This window comes from Typopeltis vanoorti, chromosome 23 (assembly GCF_054136105.1).
Source record: "Typopeltis vanoorti isolate ZY-2024b chromosome 23, IOZ_Tvanoo_1.0, whole genome shotgun sequence".
NCBI classification, from domain to species: Eukaryota; Metazoa; Arthropoda; class Arachnida; order Uropygi; family Thelyphonidae; genus Typopeltis; species Typopeltis vanoorti.
The window spans coordinates 40870291-40894028 of NC_143571.1; the positions used below are offsets into that span (position 1 = coordinate 40870291).

Consider the following 23738-nt stretch of genomic DNA (forward strand, 5'->3'; position numbering starts at 1 on the left):
GGTGAGGGGTGGAGAGAGAGAGAGAGAGAGAGAGAGAGATGAACAAAAAGAGAGAACCAAGAAGTAATAAACTGCATTAGGTATTTTTGAGCTAAGTGGCAATTCTTAATAAATGTGGCTTTGAAAGACTAAATGGCTACCACAATGTACAAAAGAGACTTCTAGAAAAACTCCTTCAACAGCTTTGAAAGAAGCCTGTGCAGCGTTCACTTACACAGAGAAAAGGACAATTCTTTTCTCTGTGTAAGTGAAGAAACAGATTTCATGGAACTAAAAACTTTGAACATTATAAATTTTGAGCATGATGTCGACACTCCCAGAAAAACTTGTAATTAGGAATTAATCTTACTTGCCTGCAAATATTATATGGCAATTGGAGATAGTTTTACAAAGTAAGAAATTTTGGTTCATAAAGAATGCAGGAGTGTACAGGAAAATTATTATTAATGTGCTGATCTGTCTTATGCTGTGGCCTAAATCTATACCAGGTGTCATGCAAATTAGGAAAGCATTCCACTGCCTGTTAGAGCGGAGATGCTAAACTGACAGACTAAATATCTAACTCAATCTATATAACTAATAATCTAATATCTAAATATCAGACTAAATCATCTAACTAACAGAAGCTATGCTATAATGGCATGATACTGAAAGTTAAATTCATTTTGCTAATTGTTCTAATTAAGCATTGTATATAACTAAAGTGTGTTATTGAAGAAAGAAATTGAGTTTTCTGAAATCTAAACAAAGGCCACATTCTTACTCTATTTGCCTTATAAGAAAAAAACTGCTTTTCAAATTAGGAGACTGGTCTGTTTCCCTAACTACTCAGCTCAAACTGAGTTTATAATTCCAAGACTCAAGGTAACAAGAAAACTAAAACTATTCTGGATGTCTGGAGTAATTACTTTGAAAGATTGCTAAATAAAACAAGTAGTGACAAGAGTGATAAAAAACATTCAAGAGGAATGCCTATCAACATTTAAGGTAGAAAATGCAATTGGGCATCTGAAATATGGAAAAGCAGCTGAAGTAGATATTCAACCAGAAATGTTCAAATCTGGAGATAAGTGTGTCGGTGTCTGCATAGCAAACTTCAGAAGGCATGATCAGAAGGTTGAATTTCAGATGACTGAAGTAGAATTCCAATAGAACTATCTATAAAATGGAAAATAAAACAATGTGAACATAACTGAGGAACACTACTGACTGTTCCAGGTAATATTTATGCAAGCATACCAGAGAAGAGGCTAAGAAAATGTACAAGAGAAACTTTAAAAACAACTAGGATTCAACCCAAATGGAGAATGTCAGGATCAGATTTTCACTTTCGTATTATCCGCTTACTTATTACAAGGTGACATTCACTAGATAAGGTTTTTTTTTTTTTTGGTTTATAGTTTATTTGGCACAAAGACAACACAGGTCATACCGTGCCATACTAAAGGTTACAACTATACATAAGCAGTTACAGAAAATTGTAAACAATATGTCTGTATAAAAATCTAGTTCCACAAAGCAGCATCTATAGATAAACAGAACTGCTGCAGAGGGCATGGCACAGGTCAGAGCTTATCACGGTAGTACAAAAATGGTTAACAATATAAGTTAATACACAAAATACACAACACCAAGTCAAGGAATGCGGTATCTACATATATGTAAAATTATAACAGATGCTTTTACAGAAGTAGAAAAATAGCCCAAAAGAGATTATTATACAATATGCATGGATGAAAATTAAATTTAGCAATGCAGTATAAACAGAATTACTAGAAAGTAGACAAATAGACAAGATGTCCTATAGCAATATATGATTAGTCGAAAAATAAACTAGTAAATAAAATGCATACACAAAATTTAAGTTAAACAATGCAGTATCTACATATAAACAAAATTACTGCAGAGGTTTCAGCAGTACATAAATAGATAACAGTACAGGTTAACATATGCATATACAAAATAAGTCAAGGAAAGCAGTATCTATATATAGTAAGATTACAACAAATGTTATTATACTAATACATAAAGAGTAAGAAAGGAATTATTATACAGCATATATGCATAAAAATTAAGTTAAGCATTGTGGTATTTACATATTAACAAAATTACAACAGGGTGACAAATATACAAGATCAAGGCCTACAGTAATACATAATTGGTCAAATTTTAAACTAATGAATAATATAAAAATAAAAAATAAAAATAAAATAAAAAAAAGCAATACAGTATTTACATATAAACAAATTTATAGTCAAATGTGTTTGTAGAAATTAATTCTTTCTAAAAAATTAAAAACATCATGCATTTTGCCTGAGTCTGCTAGCATTTCCCTGAGTGTATATGGTTTGGTTAGATAGGTGAAAATTTCATTCCTCTCTCGTGTAAATTGTTGACACTCTACCAGAATATGATAAATAGTGAGATGTGTATTGCATTTTTCTCATATGGGAGGGTCATCAGCTCTCAGTAAATAAGAATGCGTAAGGTGACTGTGACCTATGCAGAGCCTAGCAAGAACAACCTCCTCCCTTCTCTTTGTACGTTGACTAGAATGCCAGTGCTTAATTCAGGTTTAATGTCATAATTTGTTTGTCAATGTTTGCTGCCATGTTGAATCCCACTGAGCAATTAGCTTTGATCTTATAAGCTGTCTGTAGTCTGTATATGGAACTGTCAAACAGTATGCGGAGAAAGTATGAGCTGATTTAGCAGGTGCATCAGCAGCCTCATTTCCCTTAATTCCGATGTGGCTGGAAATCCAGCAGAACTGAACACGAAAATTAAGGACTTTCATTTTGTGAAACAGGTGTAGTACATCATAAAGTACTGGATGTGGATTATACACAGAAGAGGAGATAACCTGTAAAGAGCTCAATGAGTCTGTATAAATTATACACTTTTGGCAGCAGTTTTCTTTTATATCACAAAGTGCAAGCTGAATGGCATGCAACTCTGCTGTATAATTACTGAAATCAGGTGGGATCTGGCTGGAGATAATAATGTCAGGAAACAGAGCAGCACAGCCAACAGAGGTATTAGTTCTTGAACCATCAGTATAGATAAGCAAGAAATCAGAGTGTGCTTCTCTGTGTGCATTAAACAATTGGAGGTAGACAGATGGAGTATGAGATTTCTGTAGCTGACAAAGTGAGAAGTTGCAGGATGGCATGAAAACTTGCCATGGAGGGAGCTGTTATGATTGATGTAGCTAATGTTGTCAATACTTATACCAACAGTTTGCACAGTTTCTTTAACACACATACCAAAAGAATGTATAGCAGTTTGACATGTGTGATATTGAGCTTCCCAATGCAGAGAGAAGGTACTAGTCCATGTAGGATGATCTGGGAGAGATTTTATTTTTAGGACATAAATTAATAACTGTTTTTGTCAAAGTGATAGAGCCGGTTCATTTGCTTAAAGTGGATGATGTGCGAAAGGCACCAGTAGCTATCCGTATACCCTGATGATGGATGGAATCCAACCATCGTAGGTTACTCTGTCTTGCAGAACTATAGACTTGTGACCCATAATCCAGCTTTGATCTTTATCGTGCACTTATACGTTCACTTATCGGTAGAGGATAGAGTGCGAAAGAGGTTCCAAGTTTTTTTGCGCTTTTCTCTTAGTTGACGAATGTGTGCTAGAAATGTAAGTTTTCTGTCAGAGATGAGTCCCAAGAACTTGGTTTCTGTAACTACTGGAATAATAGTTCATCCCATTCTTAATTCAGGATCTGTGTGAAGAGTGCATTTTCGACAGAAGTGTACACAGACACTTTTTTCTGTTGAAAACCTAAACCCATTATTAAGAGCCCACAGAGAGACATGATCAATTGCTTGCTGAAGTTGTCTTTCAATTACCCTCATGTTACGCGAGTCACAGTAAATTGTGAAGTGAACAACATATACAACATTGTCTACAGTGGGAGGAAGCTGTTCAATGGCTGAGTTAATTTTAATAGCAAAAAGGGTCACACTTAAGCCTGAGCCATGGGGAACACCCTGTTCTTGACGATATGGTCGAGATAGCGTACTTCTCACTCTGACTTGGAAAGTTCGCCTGGAGAGAAAGTTTTTAATAAATACAGGGAGGTGTCCTTTGAGACCTAGGTTATAGAGGTCTTTTAATATACCATATCTCTAAGCTGTGTCATAAGCTTTTTCCATGTCAAAAAAAAACTGAAACGAGATGTTCTCGCTTCAGAAATGCATCTCTTATACAAGTTTCTAAACGAATCAAATGGTCTAAAGTTGAGCAATGTCTACGGAAACCACACTGTGTACTGGAGAGAAGACTGTTGCTTTCTAAATACCAGAGAAGTCTGACATTAACCATTTTCTCTAGTATCTTACAAAGACAGCTGGTCAGAGCAATGTGTTGATAATTATTTGCTTGTGTTGGATCTTTTCCTGGTTTTGGGATAGCAATGCCAATTGACTTATGCCAAGAATTTGGAAACTCTTCCTCTGCAAGTATTCTATTGTATAATAAGAGAAGATCCATACAAAATGATGGTAAATGTTTATCATTTCATAATGGATGTCATATCAGGCCCTAGTGCACTAGGGTGAGATTGTAGGAGAGCTCTTTTCAGTTCCACCTTAACAAATGGCTCATTATATGGCTGAGGAATGTTGATAGAAAAATTACACCTTTGTTTCTCTTGCTGCTCTTTCCAGAGAATATGAATCTGTTGCTGAGATTCTAGCAAAAGTTTTTCTCGAAGTGTCTGCAATAGCTTTGGGATCAGCAATAACACTTTCATTATGGTCTAAGGTAGACAAACAATGTGTACCATATCTGCCTTTCATTTTCTGGATTTTATCCCATACAATTTTTGGACTGGTCATTTGATTAATTGATGTAGTAAATTGGATCCATGATTGTTTTTGACTGACATCTCACATAACGTGCTTTGGCTCGAGCACGCTTGAAAGATATTAAGTTTGATGTGGTGGGGTATCTACGAAATATGCCCCATGCTCTGCGTTTATCTTTTTTGGCTGTCTGACATTCTGGGTTCCACCAAGGTTTTGGACAGAATGAAAACCCGCAATGACTTTTTCGGGATGGAGGCTGCTGCCTGGACAATGTACTCCGTTATATACTTTACAGCTTCTTTGATAGATGTTTGACTGATAGTATCAGCATTAAATTTTGCAAGATGAGAAAAACTATTCCAATCAGCTTGGTCCATTTTCCATATAGGTATTCATCTGGGTGAACATGGTTCTTGTGAGGACATTGTGCATAGAACAGGGAAGTGATCGCTTCCGTATATGTTCTCTTCAACGTCACATGTGAGCAGTGGAAGAATGGAAGGGGAACAGATTGTAAGATCAATTGCAGAATATGAATGGGTAGGTATATGAATGAAAGCATTAATTTCATTACTTTTAATGAAAGAATTATTATCAAGAACTCTTTCAATGATTCGACCTCGTGTTGGCAGTACCCCATAGAGTATTGTGACCATTAAAGTCACCCATCAAAAGTATGGGTTCAGGCAGTTGCAAGATAAGATATGAAAGAAAGAATTAACTTTATTTTTTAAAAGGGAAAGGTTATTATTATCAATGACCTCGTGTGTTGGCAGTACCCCACAGAGTATTGCGACCATTAAAGTCACCCATCAAAAGTATGGGTTCAGGCAGTTGCAAGATAAGATTGTCAAGATCAATTTCATTTAATTCAGCACTCGGTGGTAAATAAATTGAACATACTGTAACAAGAAATCCCACAGAGAGCTGAATCGCTACTGCTTCCAGAGTAGTATTAAGCCGGACATGGTGGAAAGGAATATGACTGCCCACTAGGATAGCTACTCCTCCATGAGCAGGACCACCTCCAGTTCTGTCCTTACAACAGTGAAATTCCTAAAAGGTACAGTCCTCATTGTATCTCAAGTATGTTTCCTGTAGACAGAAACAGAAAGGTTTGTGTTTCTGCAACATCTTGATATCATCGATATTCTGGCGAATCCCACGACAGTTCCATTGTAAAAATTTTCCTATTGTCTTGATTTTATTGACTTGTCTGGTTTTTGGGAGGTTGAGGACTTATCTTTGTCAGATTTATATTTATCCATTGTTTTAGGAAAGTATGGACGGCCAGTATCCATATCTTCCTCTGGTAGTGTTCAAAACATCAAATGTGTTAGGGTCAGTTGGTAGGTTTAGCGGGTACCAAGGAATCCATTTTTTCTGTGCGAGTATCTAGTGGTTTATCTTTGAGTGATATCTCCACCATAATTTTTTTGACAGGTGAGTTTTCATCTACTGGGACTATTTTTGAAGTTGTCTCTGGAGTAAGGCCATAGGTCTTGTGATTAATGCACTCAACAGAGAAGCACTTGCGATCATAAAGTTCAGGTATAGTGAAACAGACATGCATGTCTGAGTTGCTATTGGTACTTTTTTAATTGTTACTTTTTAGCATAAGAGAATCTCAGAACAGGTGTAATGGTGGCCAGCTTTCTTTTTGAATCCTGATATGTTTTGTTCTGTTTTAATTTTTTGTATCTCTTTTCCATCTTTCCTTCTGACATGCACGAGAGTAAGCTGGATGATCTCCATGACAGTTGACACATTTAGCTTTTTTTGCACAGCAAGATTTGTTATGTTCTTTACTACCACATTTCGCATAGGTAGTAGAACCATGACAGGCAGTTTGGGCATGTCCATATCTCTGACATTTAAAACATCTCAACGGGTTAGGGATGTACATTCTAACAGGAAGCTGAGATACCCTGCTTTTACAGATGTCGGAGGCCTAGATGTATTAAAAGTAAGGATGATGTTCTTGGTTGAAACCAGGCGACCATCCCTACTTATCAAGATGTGCCTCACACCAGTCACTTCTTGATCTTTAAGCTCTGAACATCAAGGAGATCCCATTCTGACATCACTCCGCTACTGGAATTGAGTGTTCTATGAAGTGTTACTGCAATTTGTATTCCACCTATTGTTGTTGCTCTCAGTGTTTCTCGAAATGTTGCTGACACAGCGTTTCCATGAGGTTATCAGAACGCAATTTCTTAATAGTTTTGGATGGTCTTGCCAGTCCTTCTAAACCTTTTTGAATAAAGAAGGTCACATTTTCCCCAATTGGTTTTCCACCTGTTGCATGAATGATTAAAAAGATTGGTACATTTATGTTAGTATCCAATACCTTTTGTTTCTTGCTTCTGTTTCCATATGCTGTATCTACAGTATCAATACTTGACTGAGACTTTGTTAGGGTCCCTGAAACATTTGAGGATGAAGGATTCATGCTCAAGGAGTTTTTAGTTTGGCACCAGAGCTCCCCACCTACCATGGAGCCACACTAACCAGCAAGCAAAGACTGCACTCAGGAGTGGAATGCCAGGGTTACCCTAGATGCTATACCGGCACTACAGCAGGTCTAGGATCCCGACACCGGACCATGGGGTGAGAGACTTACTGCAACACCGTTGACCCTTGCAGGCAAACCCACTAGCCGATTGATCCTGGCTAGGCCATCCAGGACCACCCGTCTTGCTAAAGCAGGGCCAAAGTAGTGCAAGACTACCAGGATCCCCCCTTTCCGGATGTCCACAGGACATCCGGAAAGGAGGATTATTTGCTATTAGCTAGGGGAGGGGAGGAATCCCATAGCAGCACCATTAATCTGTTTGTAAATTTTTTTCCTCCCTGTATAAAGTAACCTGCACACATTGTAAATTTGAATAATTTAAAAATATCAGGGGAAAAAATTAGACTTTATTAAATTAAGAGTTAAACCTGACATCAAAATTGGAGATGTTAATGTCAGCTCCTTGCTTTATGCGGATGATGTTATACTTCTAAATAAATCTGCTAAAAGTCTGCAAGATTCCATGACTAAATTGAATAACTGTTGTGATAGATATGGTGTGAAGGTCAGCAATAACAAGACAAAGATAATGATAACAGGCAGAAGCATTCAAAATATCAGCTGCATTGTGAATGGAGAACCTATAGAACAAGTAAAACATTTCAGCTACTTAGGTAGACATGATTTTTAGTGAAGATGGTAAATTAAATATGGAAATAGACAACAGAATCAACAAAGTTGGTATGGTAGGAAGTCAACTGAATAAATTTATATGGAATAAGAGAGAAATTAGTCAAAACATTAAATTAGCTGTATACAAGACAGTGTTCAAACCAATTTTAACTTATGGATCTGAGACCTGGGTCAGAAGTAAAACACTTGACCAGAGACTAGAGACCACAGATATGAGAGTCCTGAGAAAGATTAGGGGCATAAACAGATGGCATCAATGGCAATATCATATTAAAAACAAGGATATTAGGAAAGAACTTGACATTTTCAGCATCCAGGAATGTGTTAGCATAGCTAATCTCAGGTGGTATGGTCACTTAAATAGAATATGTGAGGAAAGATTAGCCAAACAGTGTTCTCTGCCAGGTTGGCAGGAAAAAGACCCAGAGGAAGACCAAGATATAGGTGGATTGATACGGTAAAAAGTGCCTTAGAAGATAGATATATAAATATAAGATATGACAATGTTATAGCTTTGGACAGGTAACAGATTGATTTGGCAGAAAATTGTAGGTAGGAAGTTAGTAATGATGTAAATTTTTCATGTAGTACTATCATATCCTGTACACCTCTTGAGGGTAAATGTCAGGAATTTGATAACGACGATGATAAATTAAGTGTGTATTAGTGGTACATTAGTAAATTGACATCAATTAACTTAAGATCAACTCCTACATATCTATAAAACTTCTCTTTTTGTACATTTTACAAATTAGGACTTTAGATGTTTTGTTAACAAAAAAAAAATTGTTTGCACCATTACAATTTTAATTGTTTCACTTACTCATTGTCACGTGTAAACTATGACATGCTTCTTTGCACTCTGAATATGCTGGTGTGAAATATAACCCAGTTAATAAACATCTTTTAGAAAACAGTTCCTTTAGTGTTGTTAATACTGTAAGTTAAGAATACAAATACAAGGTTACATCTGATGACATATTTTACATTAACGTACTCCTCAAAAATATCGACTATCAGAAAAGAAATGGAAAAAAAAAAGACTGGTGGCTCTGGAGATATGGTTACTAAGAAAAATTAAGCTGATTAGCCAGATAGAAATAGTTATGAATAAGTACTTAATAGAGAAATTACTGCATGAGATTAGGAAGAGAAATGCAATTCTTAAGACATATGCTAAGAGAAGGACTGACCAACATGACATTCACAGAAAACTACACAGAAGCTGATGAAGATGACAAACACTGGACAAGCAAAAGTACAGCAAAGACCTTTAGAGATGCACAAGATAGGAAAAGGTAACAAATCAATCATCAGATCAGAGACAGCACTTGAATGACATCAAGGGATGTACAGGATATTGAATATTACACAATTATATTTACGTTATGAATAATCTCCTGTCAACAATTTTCCTCCAAATTAGTCCAACTCAGAACTCCAATATTGTCAGATTTTATATTTGTCTTCTATAGGGCACTACACTGCATCAATCAACCTAGATCATGATCTTCCTCTGGGTCTTATTTCCTGATATCTTGACATTAAACGTCAGTTTTGCTCACCTTTCCTTTTCCAATCTGTTCAGGTGACTAAACTATCTTAATTTAGCTCTGCCCAAACATTTTTGAGGGATAGCAATGTCAAGAACCTACCTGATATCTTCATTTTTAATATGATTCTGCCATTGATCCCATCTGTTCACTTCCCTAATTTTTAACCTAGATCCATCTCTGCAGTCCAGTCATTCATCAACCCATTTCTAGCCAAACTCAGATACTTGTTAAAATTGGTTTGAATACTATCTTTAATACTACCAATTTAGTGTTTGGCTAATTTCTCTCTTAGTGGATATAAATTTATTGAACTGGCTACCCACCATACTAGGACCATCCTTCTATTGTCATTTCCATATTTAATTTCCCCATCTTCACTAGAAATTGCACCCAATAGATGAAATGTTTTACATGTTCTATAAGTCTTGCATTCTCCAATGGGAATGCAGAACTTAGATTTTTTTTTAACATTCCTTGCTATTTTCATAGTTTACTTTTTCACTGCTGATTATCATGCCAAATTTATTACAACTGTTATTCAATTTAGTTGGACTTCTAAGATTCTTAATTTAATGTATGATTATATCTTGCTTAAAAACCATGGGAAACTCGGTAATGATCCAAACACTAAAAAAAGATGTCCTAATTATAAAACAATCCTTAAAATAATACTGGACAGATGTCAAAACCAGATAAACAAAATAATAGCTGAAAAAAATTGCACTAGATGTGTTTATGTACTCGTAGAAGTATTCTTCAAGCAAAGAACTAAGTTTGATATCTCCGATTCCAATATCAGGTTTAATACCACTTTCCTTAATGATGTGATTCATATAGATCAGGGGTGTCAAACTGGTGGCCCGCATGCGGCCCCGACGTCTCAAGGAAATATTTGAAAAAAAGATGATTGCTTTTTATAATAAAACAGAAATACCGTATTTACTCGAATATAACTTGCCCTCGCATATGACTCACACCCCTGTACCCTGATTTTACTTTATGAAAAAAGAAATTAAAAAGTTTTGCATGTACTGTACATTGCACATGAAAATAAAGTTTAACCACTTTCATGTCAGAACAATAACTCGCTCCCCGCAGTAAACAACATGCCTTCCCCAACTGCAATTAGAGACAACTGATATAAAAACGGTACTAACTAATGAATCACATGTCCCCTCCCACATTAACCATGCTGTTTAGACTTAAGCAAAATCATATGTTTCACCGGCAAACACATTATCTAACTAAAATCTATTGTTTTTAGTTAGAGTGCCCCACTAACTCAAACACAAAGCTGCAATAAAATTCTTAAACGTGTTAAAACTAAGATACATAGAGTGAATGTTAAGACAGTTTCAGATATTATGGAATTTGGTTGAAGAGAATTAGCGTTTCAGCTCAAAAATGTCGGCTTGACTTTGTGTTTTGGTAATGCGATCTTTTGTTAATACCGCACCAATCATATCCACATCTTCATAGCTGTTCTATCTCTATTGGCCTACCATCGCTGCCTATTTCACGTTCACTTCTCAGACATTCGTGAAGGGTGTTCATTACGTATCTAAAATCTTGTAAATTACTTGTAATTTTTACTTGGAATAATGGGAAAGAAGATGACTCTAACAATGCACACAAGGAAACCGCTCTGGAGGCCGGAAGTAGCTATAACGAAGAGGAGATTCTTGGTAAGTCATCACCATTTTCAATTTTTTTTTTCTGAAAACTTTAGTTTCTAAAAATCCCCGCATATATCTCGCACTATGAATTTTTAGCTTTGATTTTGGGGAAAAAAGTGCGAGTTATATTCAAGTAAATATGGTATCGATTTATTCGTTTTCATATGACATTTATAGTTACAATATGGATGCAACAATCTGCTACAATATAATTGCAATAATAAAAATTTATGTCGCAATTTCATTATGCTTTCATTGTTAATTTACAGCATGCTGCTGGTAGCGTACTGAAAAAGTTGAATTCTATTGGCTACCAGCTATTCACGTGACATGCAGCCTACGCACTCATGGGAATTCAGCTATGAGTTTATAATTGCCTGCTACAGTCAATCAGTGATCTTTGAAGTCAGTGCGCCGAACAGGATTCAACGACAATCTAGCTGTGAGAGAATCCCTTTTATTTTTATTTGCAACAGTATCATGCACTGGTCTACAGTTTTGTGCGGTTTTATTCAAACATTTTTATAAAAATTGTTAATAATATTAATACTATATTTATTCACCGAGGCAATGTCACTTTCCAAGCCAACAAGAAAAAGAAAAATTGCTGATGAGAGGAGAAAATTTCAAGAAAAATGGGAATTAAATTACTTCTACACTGAAACAAAGGACAAAATTGTGTGCATTATTTGTAACGAAACAATTAGTGTCGCCAAAGAATATAATATAAAAAGGCACTACGATAAAATTCACAAAGAACAATATTCACGCTTTGAGGGTAAACTGAGAGAAGAAAAATTAAGAAGTATGAAGAATTCGCTTCAAAGTCAACAAGTATTTTCAAAAATTATGAAAGATAACGAATCAGCAGTGAGAGCCATTTATGAAATCAGCTATTTATTGGCAAAACATTCCAAACCTTTTAGTGACGGTTCTTTGGTTAAGGAATGTATGATAAAAGCAGCCGAAAACGTATGTCCCAAAAATGTGCAAGTATTTCGCGATATTTCTTTGTCCAAAAATAGTGTGATCGAAAGAATAACTGAAATAGCAGATAATCTGCGTGACCAGTTGCAAGAAATATCCGCAAACGTACAATGCTTTTCAATTGCACTTGACGAAAGTTTCGATATTCGCAATGTGGCTCAATTTGCTTTGTTTCTTCGGGCTTGCGACAACAATATGAATATTACTGAAGAGTTCTTGGAAATGATTCCCATTAATGGAACTACTACAGGGGAAGACATTTTTGAAAAATATCAACTTCCCCTGAACAGGCTCGTAGCAGTGACAACCGATGGTGCTCCAGCAATGACAGGCAAAAATAAAGGTTTTGTGTCAAGATTTGCAGCAAAGTTAAAGGAAATGTATCCAGACATTCCAAAACTGCAATCTTTCCACTGCATTATTAATCAGCAGGTCCTGTGCTCCAAAATGTTGGAAATGAGCAGCGTACTTAAACTTGTGACAAATACCGTGAACTTCATCCGATCCAGAGACCTCAATCACAGCCAGTTTGCACAATTTCTAAAAGACTTGGAGAGTGAATTTGAAGGGCTACCTTATTACACAGAGATTCGTTGGTTATCTTGTCATAAGGTTCTAAAAAGCTTTTTTTTACTTTTAGAGGAGATCAAATTGTTCCTAGAAATGCAAAATCATGATGTTGCATTTCTTAATGATCAGACATGGGTACAAGATCTGGCATTCTTAGTTGATATTACAGGACATTTGAATGATTTAAATGTCAAACTTCAGAGGAAAGATCAGTTAATAACACATATGTATGATGCACTGACAAATTTTAAATGTAAGTTAGCTTTGTTTCAAAATCATTTAAAAGAAAATATTCTAAATTACTTTCCTATGTGTGAACAGTTGAACAATAAGAATCAAAGTTTTACCTTTTCTCAATATTGTCCCAAACTAGAAAAGATAAAAGAAAAATTTGATGAGCGATTTAAAGATTTCAAGGAGCAAGAAGTTTTTTCGCTTTATATGGATCTTTTTTTCCTTTAATTTCGAAAAAGCTCCTATTTGTATTCAAATGGAACTTATTGATTTCCAAAATGACTCCATTCTAAAAGCGAAATACCAAGAAGTTGGCGTACCAAAAATATACAGTTATTTAGGTCGAAAATATCCAGAAATTAAAAAAGTTTGCAGCAAATATCCTATGTTATTTTGGAAGCACCTATTTATGTGAACAATTATTCTCTTATATAAAAGGTAACAAAAGAGCCCACAGATCAAGATTAACCGACCTCAACCTTTCTGCAATAATGAAGGTTGTATGCTCACAATCTTTGAGTCCAAATTTTGACAGGCTGGTTAATAATAAACATTGTCAAGTGTCAGGAAAAAAATAAAATACTGAAATTAAATTATTATAATTATATTATGCAAGTATATATATATATATATATATTTTTTTTAACCCAAAAATATAATTTTTCCTCAAAATATTTTCAGTAACATTTAAAAATTCAAAATATAGGTTCTCTCCTCCCACCAAAAAAAAAAGAAAAAAAAAAAAAAAAAAAAATATATATATATATATATATATATATATATATATATATATATAGAAGTGTTTTATTTCAATGCAAACACAAAAAATTTCAAACTAACAGGACGCTGTAAATTTTTGTGATGGTTGAGAGTTTATACTTTTTTTTAGATGTATAAATATATAAATATGATTTATTTAAATAAAATTTAATTTCGTTTTAATTTGGATTATATGCTATCTATTGTAAATATTAATATAATAAAAATATTCTTTATATTATTTTTTTTTTTTTGAGTTGTTATAATCATATTTTATGTCTTGTAATACTTAGAATAAATAAAATTTTTGTTATTAATTTTCCAATTTATTTATACTCATTTTTTCACTTCCCTTCGATTCTAATTAGTGCAGGTTTTTTTAGTAGAAAATTTTTTGCGGTCCACTTGAGATACAGTTTTATAGCACATGGCCCGCAGTCCAATTTGAGTTTGATACTCCTGATATAGATGAATAAGAATGAATACACACCCTGGTCTTATACCTGATTTTCTGTCAAACCTCCTGAACTTCAAATCTAACTGCTGAATTACAACTTAAATATGGAGAATGTAATGCTCTATAAAGTATTCTCTTTACTCCATATACTTGAAGCATTCTGAATAGCTTTTCTCTTGACACCTTGTGATATTTTCTAGATCTGCAACTTAAGTACATAACCTTGTTATTTTTCCATGATTTCTCACTTGTTATTGCAAAGAGAAAATATGATCCTGACAACCTCTACTTGGCCTAAATCCAATTTTCATCAAGTTTCTCTTCAGCAATTCTTAGTCTTTTCTCCAATATGCTTGCATAAATCGAACCTTGAACACTAACAGCAGAGAAATTCCCAATTCTCAAATTGTTTTATTTCCCTTTCTACAGATGTTAACTATGAGAGCTCTACTTCAATTATTTGGATCTTCTAAACAGACCATCTGAATTCAGCAATGAAGCCACCAAAAAGCTTTTATACCTCAATATTTGAGCATTTCTGGTACTATATCTACTCAAGGTGCATCTCCATATTTCTAGCTTTTGATAGCTTTTTCTATCTCAACTGCTGATGTGTACTAATGACTGCATTCCTCTAATATTTTCTACTCCTGTTCAATCACTGCTTGTTTTATTCATGTCTTTCAAAGTAATTACTTCAAATAAAGAATTTCTACAGTTTGCTTTCCTCTCACATTTATCATCTGATTCCTGTTACTCATCTTTCCTCCATTAACGGGTTTTTTTTATTATTTTTTTACAATAACTGCAGATGGTAAAAACGAATTCTTTTTTACCATTTGAGGTGGGGGGGGGGGTCTGAAAAGTTTTGATAAACACATAGAACAAAAATTATATTAAAATAACTGATATAACCACAAATAAAGAACATATCTTAAAACCCTTTAATTCCATGTTTCATCAAATTGTAATAATTTGTTATTTTTCTTTTAGGATATATGAGAGGATATGTCCATGCGGTTAGCTTAGTGCAGGCCTGCACAACTTGATTGTCTTCGAGGGCCAAACCCAACTTGGACCACCTGACCAAGGGCCAGATCACTTCGAACCTAGAATCTTAGACTAGTCCACTGCAGCTAAACTTAAGTAAATTTGTTAGTGGGTCTTCAGTAAATACTAATTAACATGCATATTTAATTTTTTTTAGAGAGTTACAATTAAAATTATAATCAAAATTATTTACAAACAGATATACTGCAAAATTTCTCAATAAAAACCACTTAAACATAAACACAAAGTTTATTAATAATTTCACTGAGAATATCACACTTATTCTCAGTGTCTGAATGTTACATTGTGACATTCAGAATGTCACAATGTGACACATTGCATTTCTTTGTTGCCACTATTTTATCAAAGTTTGGTGTCATATTTGAAGTGGCCATTCTTGATATGGCATCTAAATTGATATAACTTAAAGAATGAACGCTGTTTGGTTTTGTTCAAGTTCATGGCCGAAAATGTTTGTTCACAAGTATATGTGCTCTCAAGCATACAAAATACCTGACAGGCAGTATCCAATGAACTTTTAAATTTATCCTGATCCAGAATAGAATAAAACTCTTGTCAAGTACTCTCTCTATGCTTGACCCGATAGTTTTAGAACACTGGAGATCAATAACTTCCATCTGGAGTTCGACAGGTAGATTTCCTGCTTCGACAGAAAATGGATCCTCAATCACTTTTATGTGGACTTCGTCTTCATTACTCAATGGCATTCTTTTCTGAAACTCCTCACTTGGAAGTTATATGTGCTTCTTATATTTTCCACCCACCATTGAATGATATTCTGATAGAATATTCTGTTGACAAGTTAAGAAATGTGACATATCCCCCTTAGCAAGTTGATTTTCAAATAAACTTAATTTCATTTTGAATGCCTTTATAAGAGACATTAACTGAAAAACAAACTTATTTTTTCCTTGAAGCTGTAAGTTAAGGTCATTCAAGTGACCCAAAATGTCACACAAGAAAAATAAATCTTGATTCGATTCTTCATCCATTATTTCTAGGAATTTTTCCATATCTTCTTGAGATTCCAAAAAAAAAAAAAAAAAAAAAAATTCAACTAGTTCATTTTTTAGAGCGACAAAATTTTACCGTGGCTCAACCAATGTATATCAGTGTGGTATGGTAGATCCCTGTACTCGACATCATTTTCTTCTAGGAACGCCTGAAACATTCTGTGTTTCAAACCCAAAGCTCGAATATAGTTGACCACAGCAAATACTACTTCAGTCACATGATCCAACTGCAAAACTTTTGAACATAACACCTGCTGATGAATTAGGAAGTGAAATTTTGTCAATGGTTTACCTACACTGTTCAATAAATGTTACAGCACCAACATTTTTTTCCACACATAGATGGGGCACCATCAGTGCAAACTGCTACTAAATTCTTGAAATTTAACGATAGTTTTTCAGTTACACACATCTTTATATTTTCTGCGATCTCCTTTCCTGTTGTTCTTCCTTTCATTGAACACAAACCAGCAAGCTCCTCTGTCACCTCAAAATTCTTATTAACGCCTCTTACATATATTAAATGCTGTGCAGTATCTTTCACGTCAGTACTTTCATCCATAGCAAGTGAATAATAGACAAATTCACTAGCCGATTTTTGCAGGTTATCTTTAAGATCCTCGGCAATATCAGCCACCCTGCGCTGAACAGTCATACAGAACAAACTGATATTTTCAAAATTATTTTTCTTATCAGGACACAATTCAGAAACGGCAATCATCAGACACTTTTTTTTTTTTTTTTTTTTATCAACTCTCCCTCAGTAAATGATTTGCCAGCAGAAACTATTTCTTGTGATTTTTTAAGCTTACCTTTGTCACAACTTCATTTACAGATGTCACTTTTTTAAACTTTTTGCTCACCGCTAAGGACTTTCAATAACTTTGCTGCTTTTATTTGCTTTTCACTTACCAAGGTCACGATGTTTCAATTCAAAATGACGTCTCAGATTGTACTCTTTCGGCACAGTGATAGATTTCCGGCAAACAATACACACCATTTTGTCTTTAAACAACGTAAAAAATATTTGTTTGTCCACTCAGGGTTAAATGCTCGATGTTCCGAATCTATTTTATGCTTTTTACTTAAGCTCATTGTGTCGAGATTGACAATATTAATTACAAAAAACTCGCAATAATGCAGGTTATTATAACAGTTATGTAGATGTATTGCTCCAGCTACAACCACTATACTGCCAAAGCCAGTCAAGGCACAGCCAACTTAGTGTAATACGATTCGTTCTCGTTCGTAGACATCAAGAGGTTATCATGGAGATATAACTTTGAATTTCCCCGCGGTGACATTGGCGCTAACAAAACCTCGAAGCGATTGTAATAATTTATTAAATACGACAGTGGTAATAACTCCAAATGAAATTTATTGTCGAGTTGAAAGAAACATGATTGTGACATTAATCGCATGCACGTAAACATGCAGAGTCTTAGTAAAAACTTAATTCAACGCTAGGAAAAAATCGTCTAATTTCATATTCCTCCAGGCAGATGGGGCAAAATAAATAGCACTGTGGGCCGTATGTTGTGTAGGCCCGGTCTAGTGGTTTTGCGCTTTGCAACCATATGCCTGGGAGAGGAGTGTCCTGGGTTTGATTCTCGTCGCCGACATGAGGAGCTTAAAGATCTTTCTCAGACATAGCCAAGTTAGGCAGTCTTGGGTGTGGAGAGCAGGATTTTTCTCCCCAGTTTATCTGGGGTTTTTCCTCCCACAAGCAGGTAAACTGGCCCTGTGAACACACGGATTATAGCCGGGAATACTTAAGACCCAGCCATAGGCCTGATTTGTCAACTATGCCGATCCCGAGTCCAGATAAATTTGGAGGGATTGAGATGGTGCCGTATTTCCCGTAAAAGGGGTCTCACATCATCATACGAATAAATAAATAAGACATGTCAAAGGTTTTGAAGAAATTTGAAGACACAGAGGTGCAGACCATCAAGTTTTTCCTGCTGCAAGAACAGTTCACAACTGAGATTCACCAAACTTTGTGTGAGACTTTAGTGGACTGTGCGACAGCATATCCAACAGTTGCTAGATGGGTGGCCAAGTTTAAAACTGGGCTTCCTGAGACAACAGATGCCCCCAAGTCAGGAAGATTTTCCACAGTGATCATACCTAAAAACATCGAAGCAGTGCATGCCATGATCCTTGATGATAGATAAATACGCCAAAAACAATGCAAGGACTCTGGGGATATCTAACAAATGGGTTAATGTTATTATACACAGACATCTGGACATGCAGACGCTCTCAGTGAAGTGGGATCCCAAATGTTTGAATGCCAAGCAAAAGAGAGAAGGTGTGGTGCTGTCATCTCAAGGGATTTGGGTCGTTTTGAGAAATCATATGCAAATTTTTTGACTTTTTATTATGACTGTTGATGAAACATGGCTTCATCACTATAACCCAGAGACCAAACAATAGTCAATGAAGTGAAGACATAAAAGGTTCTCCATGGCCAAAGAAGTTCCAAACCCAAAAGTCAGCAGGAAAGTTCCTGCCATTGTATTTTGGGAAATGGATGGTGTAATCTTTACTCAAGTACCTCAAAAAAAGATGACTTACAGCAGCAATTTATTCAGCAGCTCTGAAGGAACTGAAGGAAGTACTATAGGAAAAATGCCACAGGAAACTGAGCAGAGGTGTGTTGCTTTTGCAGGACAACACACCTGATCACACTGCTCACAAAACCCAACAGAAATACACAACTTGGTCTTTCAATGTCTGCCTCACCCACCCTATTCACCAGACCTAACCCCATTCCTATTCCAAAATTTAAAGAAACACTTAAAAGGAACAATATCTACCAGAGATGAAATCATATCTGCTGCTGATTACTGGTTTGTACAACAAGGGAAAGACTTTTGTCTCAGAGGATTGCAAATTATGCAGCAGCATTGTAACAAGTATATAACCCTTCATGGGGAATATATAAAATAATGTACGAATTACATGGTTCTACCTCAATTCCTTTATGGTGATTATCACAACTTTTCAACACACCTTCATACATTCTTATCAAAATTTCCCATAACTTTTGTTGGCTACTTTTACACATAGTTTAGCTCTCCTACATTTTTCGGTGTATTCTCTTAGAGCATCTGCTTACTTGCTAAGAACTTTTGATATGCTTTCTTCCTTTACCATTTCCATTATGGAATAATTTTTTCTATCCTTGCAGAAAACTTCATAACATGCCTCCCTAGCTAAATCAATGTTTTCTTTACAGTTTGGCACAAAACTGTAGAAAGTTTCATTTTCAAAGTCATTTTTTTCTGAATAATATTTGTATAGTTAAACCTACAGCTCACATAAAAGCTGTTCAACTTTCTTTTTAAAACTTTCTTACATATTTTTCTTTTCACTATGATATTCATTTTTTATCCCATTTAAAACAAAGTGGATCGCTATCAATTTGAAATCCTCTGCACTCTTGTATCCTGAACCAATGTGAAGATATCACTAATAACAACAAATCAGTCATTAACCTTATTTATTGTAATATGTGATCTATGTGAATTTATGCACATATCTATGCTGAAACATGTGTTGAAACTAGTCCATATCCTGAACAGAAATCCAGCAGGCAACTTACCATTATTAACCTTGCCCTTTTCTCCAAATTTTCAAGAATCGTTTTTGATTGTCTAGTATTCATTTCCTTGTCCTGCTGTTGAGACAATACCCAACTTTTCTGTTCTTTATATCAACTACATACTCTACTCCTTGCTCTGATTACTATTGCCAAAATAGTAATCAGAACTTTTAGTCTTCCATCTCAGTAACCATTTTAGTCTTCCATCTCAGTAACATCAATTATGTACGTGTAGTGCTTTGCTAGTACAGCTGGATTACTTCTTACATTGATAATGCCATCTTCAATTGTGATGAATTTATAAAACTAAATGAGAATTAGAGGAATTTTCTTACTGAAGGTATAATTTAAGAAGATTCATGCATACATGAAAAGCAGCCAAAACACATAATCCAGAAATTATGGGAATATAGCAATGATATTTAAGTTTTGTAATCTGGAAAACACATGTCAGATGAGAAGAGAAACTGCTAAAAATCCTACAATTAGAGGATTTTCATTATAATGGTGTAAAATGAGATATTAAACGGTGCAATATATACATACTCATTTTTATGGATCTTCCACCCATAAGAAGTTTTTGTAAACCTATAATGCATTTGTAACATGAGTGAGAGAAGGAATTTTTTTCTATTTTTATATAGATTTTTTTTGTATTTTTATATAGTCCAGAAATCCTGCTCTAGAGACCAAACATGGAATTTTTCAAACCACTTCAGGCTTCAAATAAGCAAAGAAGTGGTCTTGAGATTCACCTACTACCTAAAGACAATTGCAAACATTCATGCTCATGGCAGTATTCAAACCTGCAGCCTGTTGGCTGGAAAGCAGCTACACTAACCACTAAATGATACATCATTGATTTTACATCAGCCTTATGGAAAAATGCTATCCTTTTATCACTTTATGAAAGAAAGTAGCATTAAATCTGATATCAAAATTCGCGATATTCAACTCAGCTCTTTACTTTATGCAGATGAAATATTCCTAAACAAATCCAATACATGATTTAACGACTAACAAAACCGAGTAACTGTTGTAACAAATCTACTACAAAAATTAATAATAAAAAACACCTACCATGAAAAAAAAAACTGCAACAAAGAGTGAAAAAACAGCAGTCATGGCCATTGTATTCCTGGTAACACAGCATGAAGAAGTGAAATAGAAGGTTGCTAGTCTAGAACTGTTGGCAAGTTACACTAATTTCATCACAAAACATTAAGATTACTTAAACATTTAGTATATGTGGGTTTAAATATTACTATGAAATAAGCATTTCATCTAAACAACTTAAGTTGAATAAAAGATGAATTCTTGAAATAACAAGTTTATTACAAGGTACTTAATACTGAATGAAATAAGAGTGGAGAAAAAAATTCAATTTAACTAGGTACTGTGCATGCTAGAATACCTGGTGGTGATAGTTCAACCATGCAGTCTGAGGAGGAACTTTATCTACAATGCGAACCTAGAAAATAAAAAAGTTTTATGTTAATCCTAACTACAAAATGCTCTAAGTATACAGTCCATTAACATCAGTATCTTGGTGGGCAACATTATACAAAAACTGACAAAACAGTGCTTACCTTTGAAACAAAATCATTCTTTACTAAATAATCTGCAAAGTGTCTTCCAATAAATCCACAGCCTATGAATAAACAAAAAAATTTATGGATTCAATAACTTTTCAGTGGACAGAAAGCGAATGTTCTATTTATAACAAGATTTTCCATACTAATATGAATAACAAGTGTTTGATTTTTTAACGATACTCGTAATATAATGATTAGAAATATAATCAAAATATCACGTTAACACAAGAATAATGTTTAATTTGCCAAATATTTCAGTCTGAATATTACAGACCATCTTCAGTGGCTACATAGGAGCCGCGTGATGTCATATCGCTAAGTATTAGAAGAGTAAACATTTTTAAAGTCATAATTAAAGATATTAATTCAGAAATTCATATAATAATCTTAAATAACATTAGACTAATATAAGAAATTTACAAAAAAAAAAAAAAAAAAATGAATGTGTTATCCTGATTAAACTTTCCCAAATTTTTGATATAGATATACAGCCATTACGATTCAAGTTAGGCCTCCACACTTTCTTTAAATAAAAGTTCAAATTTGTAGCGACATCTGTGCAGGAGGAGAGTCTTGGACCAAAGGATGTTGTGGCTTGTTTCTAATCCATGCTGAGCTAATCCAGATTTCTCGGGTTTGTTGTGTTGAATTGATGACCGATGCTCTTGAATTCTTTTTTCTATAGAACGTCCAGTTTGTCCAAAGTAGGAAAGATTACAATTACAAGGAACTTGATACACACCAGGTAGAGACAAGGTTGAGCGTTTATCTTTAGATGAAGGAAAATAGGTGGATAATTTGTTAACAGGAGTATAAGTGGCTGTTAAATCATATTTTTTCAGAATTCTTGAAATTGGTTCTGAAATCCTGGAAATGTAAGGAATTGGAATTTGGCGTATTGAATCTTTGCTGTTCTCTGTTGGATTGTAAGAATTGAAAAGATGTTGTGTACTCTTTTCAGAGAAGCCATTTAGTTTCATGATGTTTGATAGTTGAGAGCTCTTCCTGTAATAAATGAGAAGTTGAACAGTTAGTTTTGGCTCATAGGATTAAACATTTTATGATTCCTGTTTTTTGACAAGGATGATGAGCAGATTCTTTGAGAATATAATGACCTGTGAAAGTTGGTTTTCTGTAAACTGTTGTTGTAAGAATACCAGAAGGTGAATGGATGAGAAGGACGTCTAAAAAAGATAACTTGTCTTTTTCAATCTCCATGGTAAACTTTATATGAGGATGTAAGGAATTGATACTGCTTAAAAAGGAAGGTAAAGAGTCTCTGTTGTGAGGCCATACAGCAAAGATGTCGTCTATATATCTAACCCAAAAGGATGGGTGAGGGAATATAGATGAGAACAGGACTTCTTCTAGATGTTCTAAATAAAAGTTGGCAAGAGCAGGAGAAAGTGTACTTTCCATGGCTGTTCTTTCCACTTGGATGTAAAACTTTATATCCAGTGGGAAGATGATAGCAAGTAATTCTAAAGTCTCTTTGAGAGGTACATTCGTATATAAAGATTCTATATCAACGATAACCATAAGATCTGTAGGTTGTAAAGTGATGTTTTTCAATTTATTTAAGAAATCAGAAGAGTTTTTCAAAAAAGAGCACAAGTTACAAATGTGTGATTTCAATAATTTAGATAGATATTTGGCTATGCGATAAGTACGAGAATCAATACAATCCACTATAGGGCAAAGAGGAATATCTATCTTGTGTATTTTTGGTAGACCATAAAACCTTGGAGGCTTTGCAAAATGAGTTTTGTCTTTCAATAGTGTCTACATCCAATCATATTTTTTCAGAATTCTGAAAAAATATGATTGGATTTTTTCATATTTCTTCATATTTTATGCTCAACCTTGTCTCTACCTGGTGTGTATCAAGTTCCTTGTAATCTTTCCTACTTTGGACAAACTGGACGTTCTATAGAAAAACGAATTCAAGAGCATCAGTCATCAGTTAAATCATAACAGCCACTTATACTCCTATTAACACAAATTATCCACCTATTTTCCTTCATCTAAAGATAAACGCTCAACCTTGTCTCTACCTGGTGTGTATCAAGTTCCTTGTAATTGTAATCTTTCCTACTTTGGACAAACTGGACGTTCTATAGAAAAAAGAATTCAAGAGGATCAGTCATCAATTCAACACAACAAACCTGAGAAATCT

At 34.6% G+C, this 23738-nt stretch overlaps 1 protein-coding gene across 2 annotated transcripts in view; it reads right to left on the minus strand.

Annotated features, from left to right (window-relative positions):
• The window catches only part of LOC150093795 (uncharacterized), a 311113-nt gene that overhangs the window by 238439 nt on the left and 48936 nt on the right, over positions 1 to 23738 (minus strand). For both annotated transcript variants that reach the window (XM_090412760.1, XM_090412758.1), the window contains exons 2-3: positions 21557 to 21618; positions 21382 to 21438 (exon numbers count right to left, since the gene is read on the minus strand). In XM_090412760.1, coding sequence (XP_090268886.1) covers positions 21382 to 21438; positions 21557 to 21618 — 119 coding nt within the window. The remainder of the gene's footprint in view (positions 1 to 21381; positions 21439 to 21556; positions 21619 to 23738) is intronic.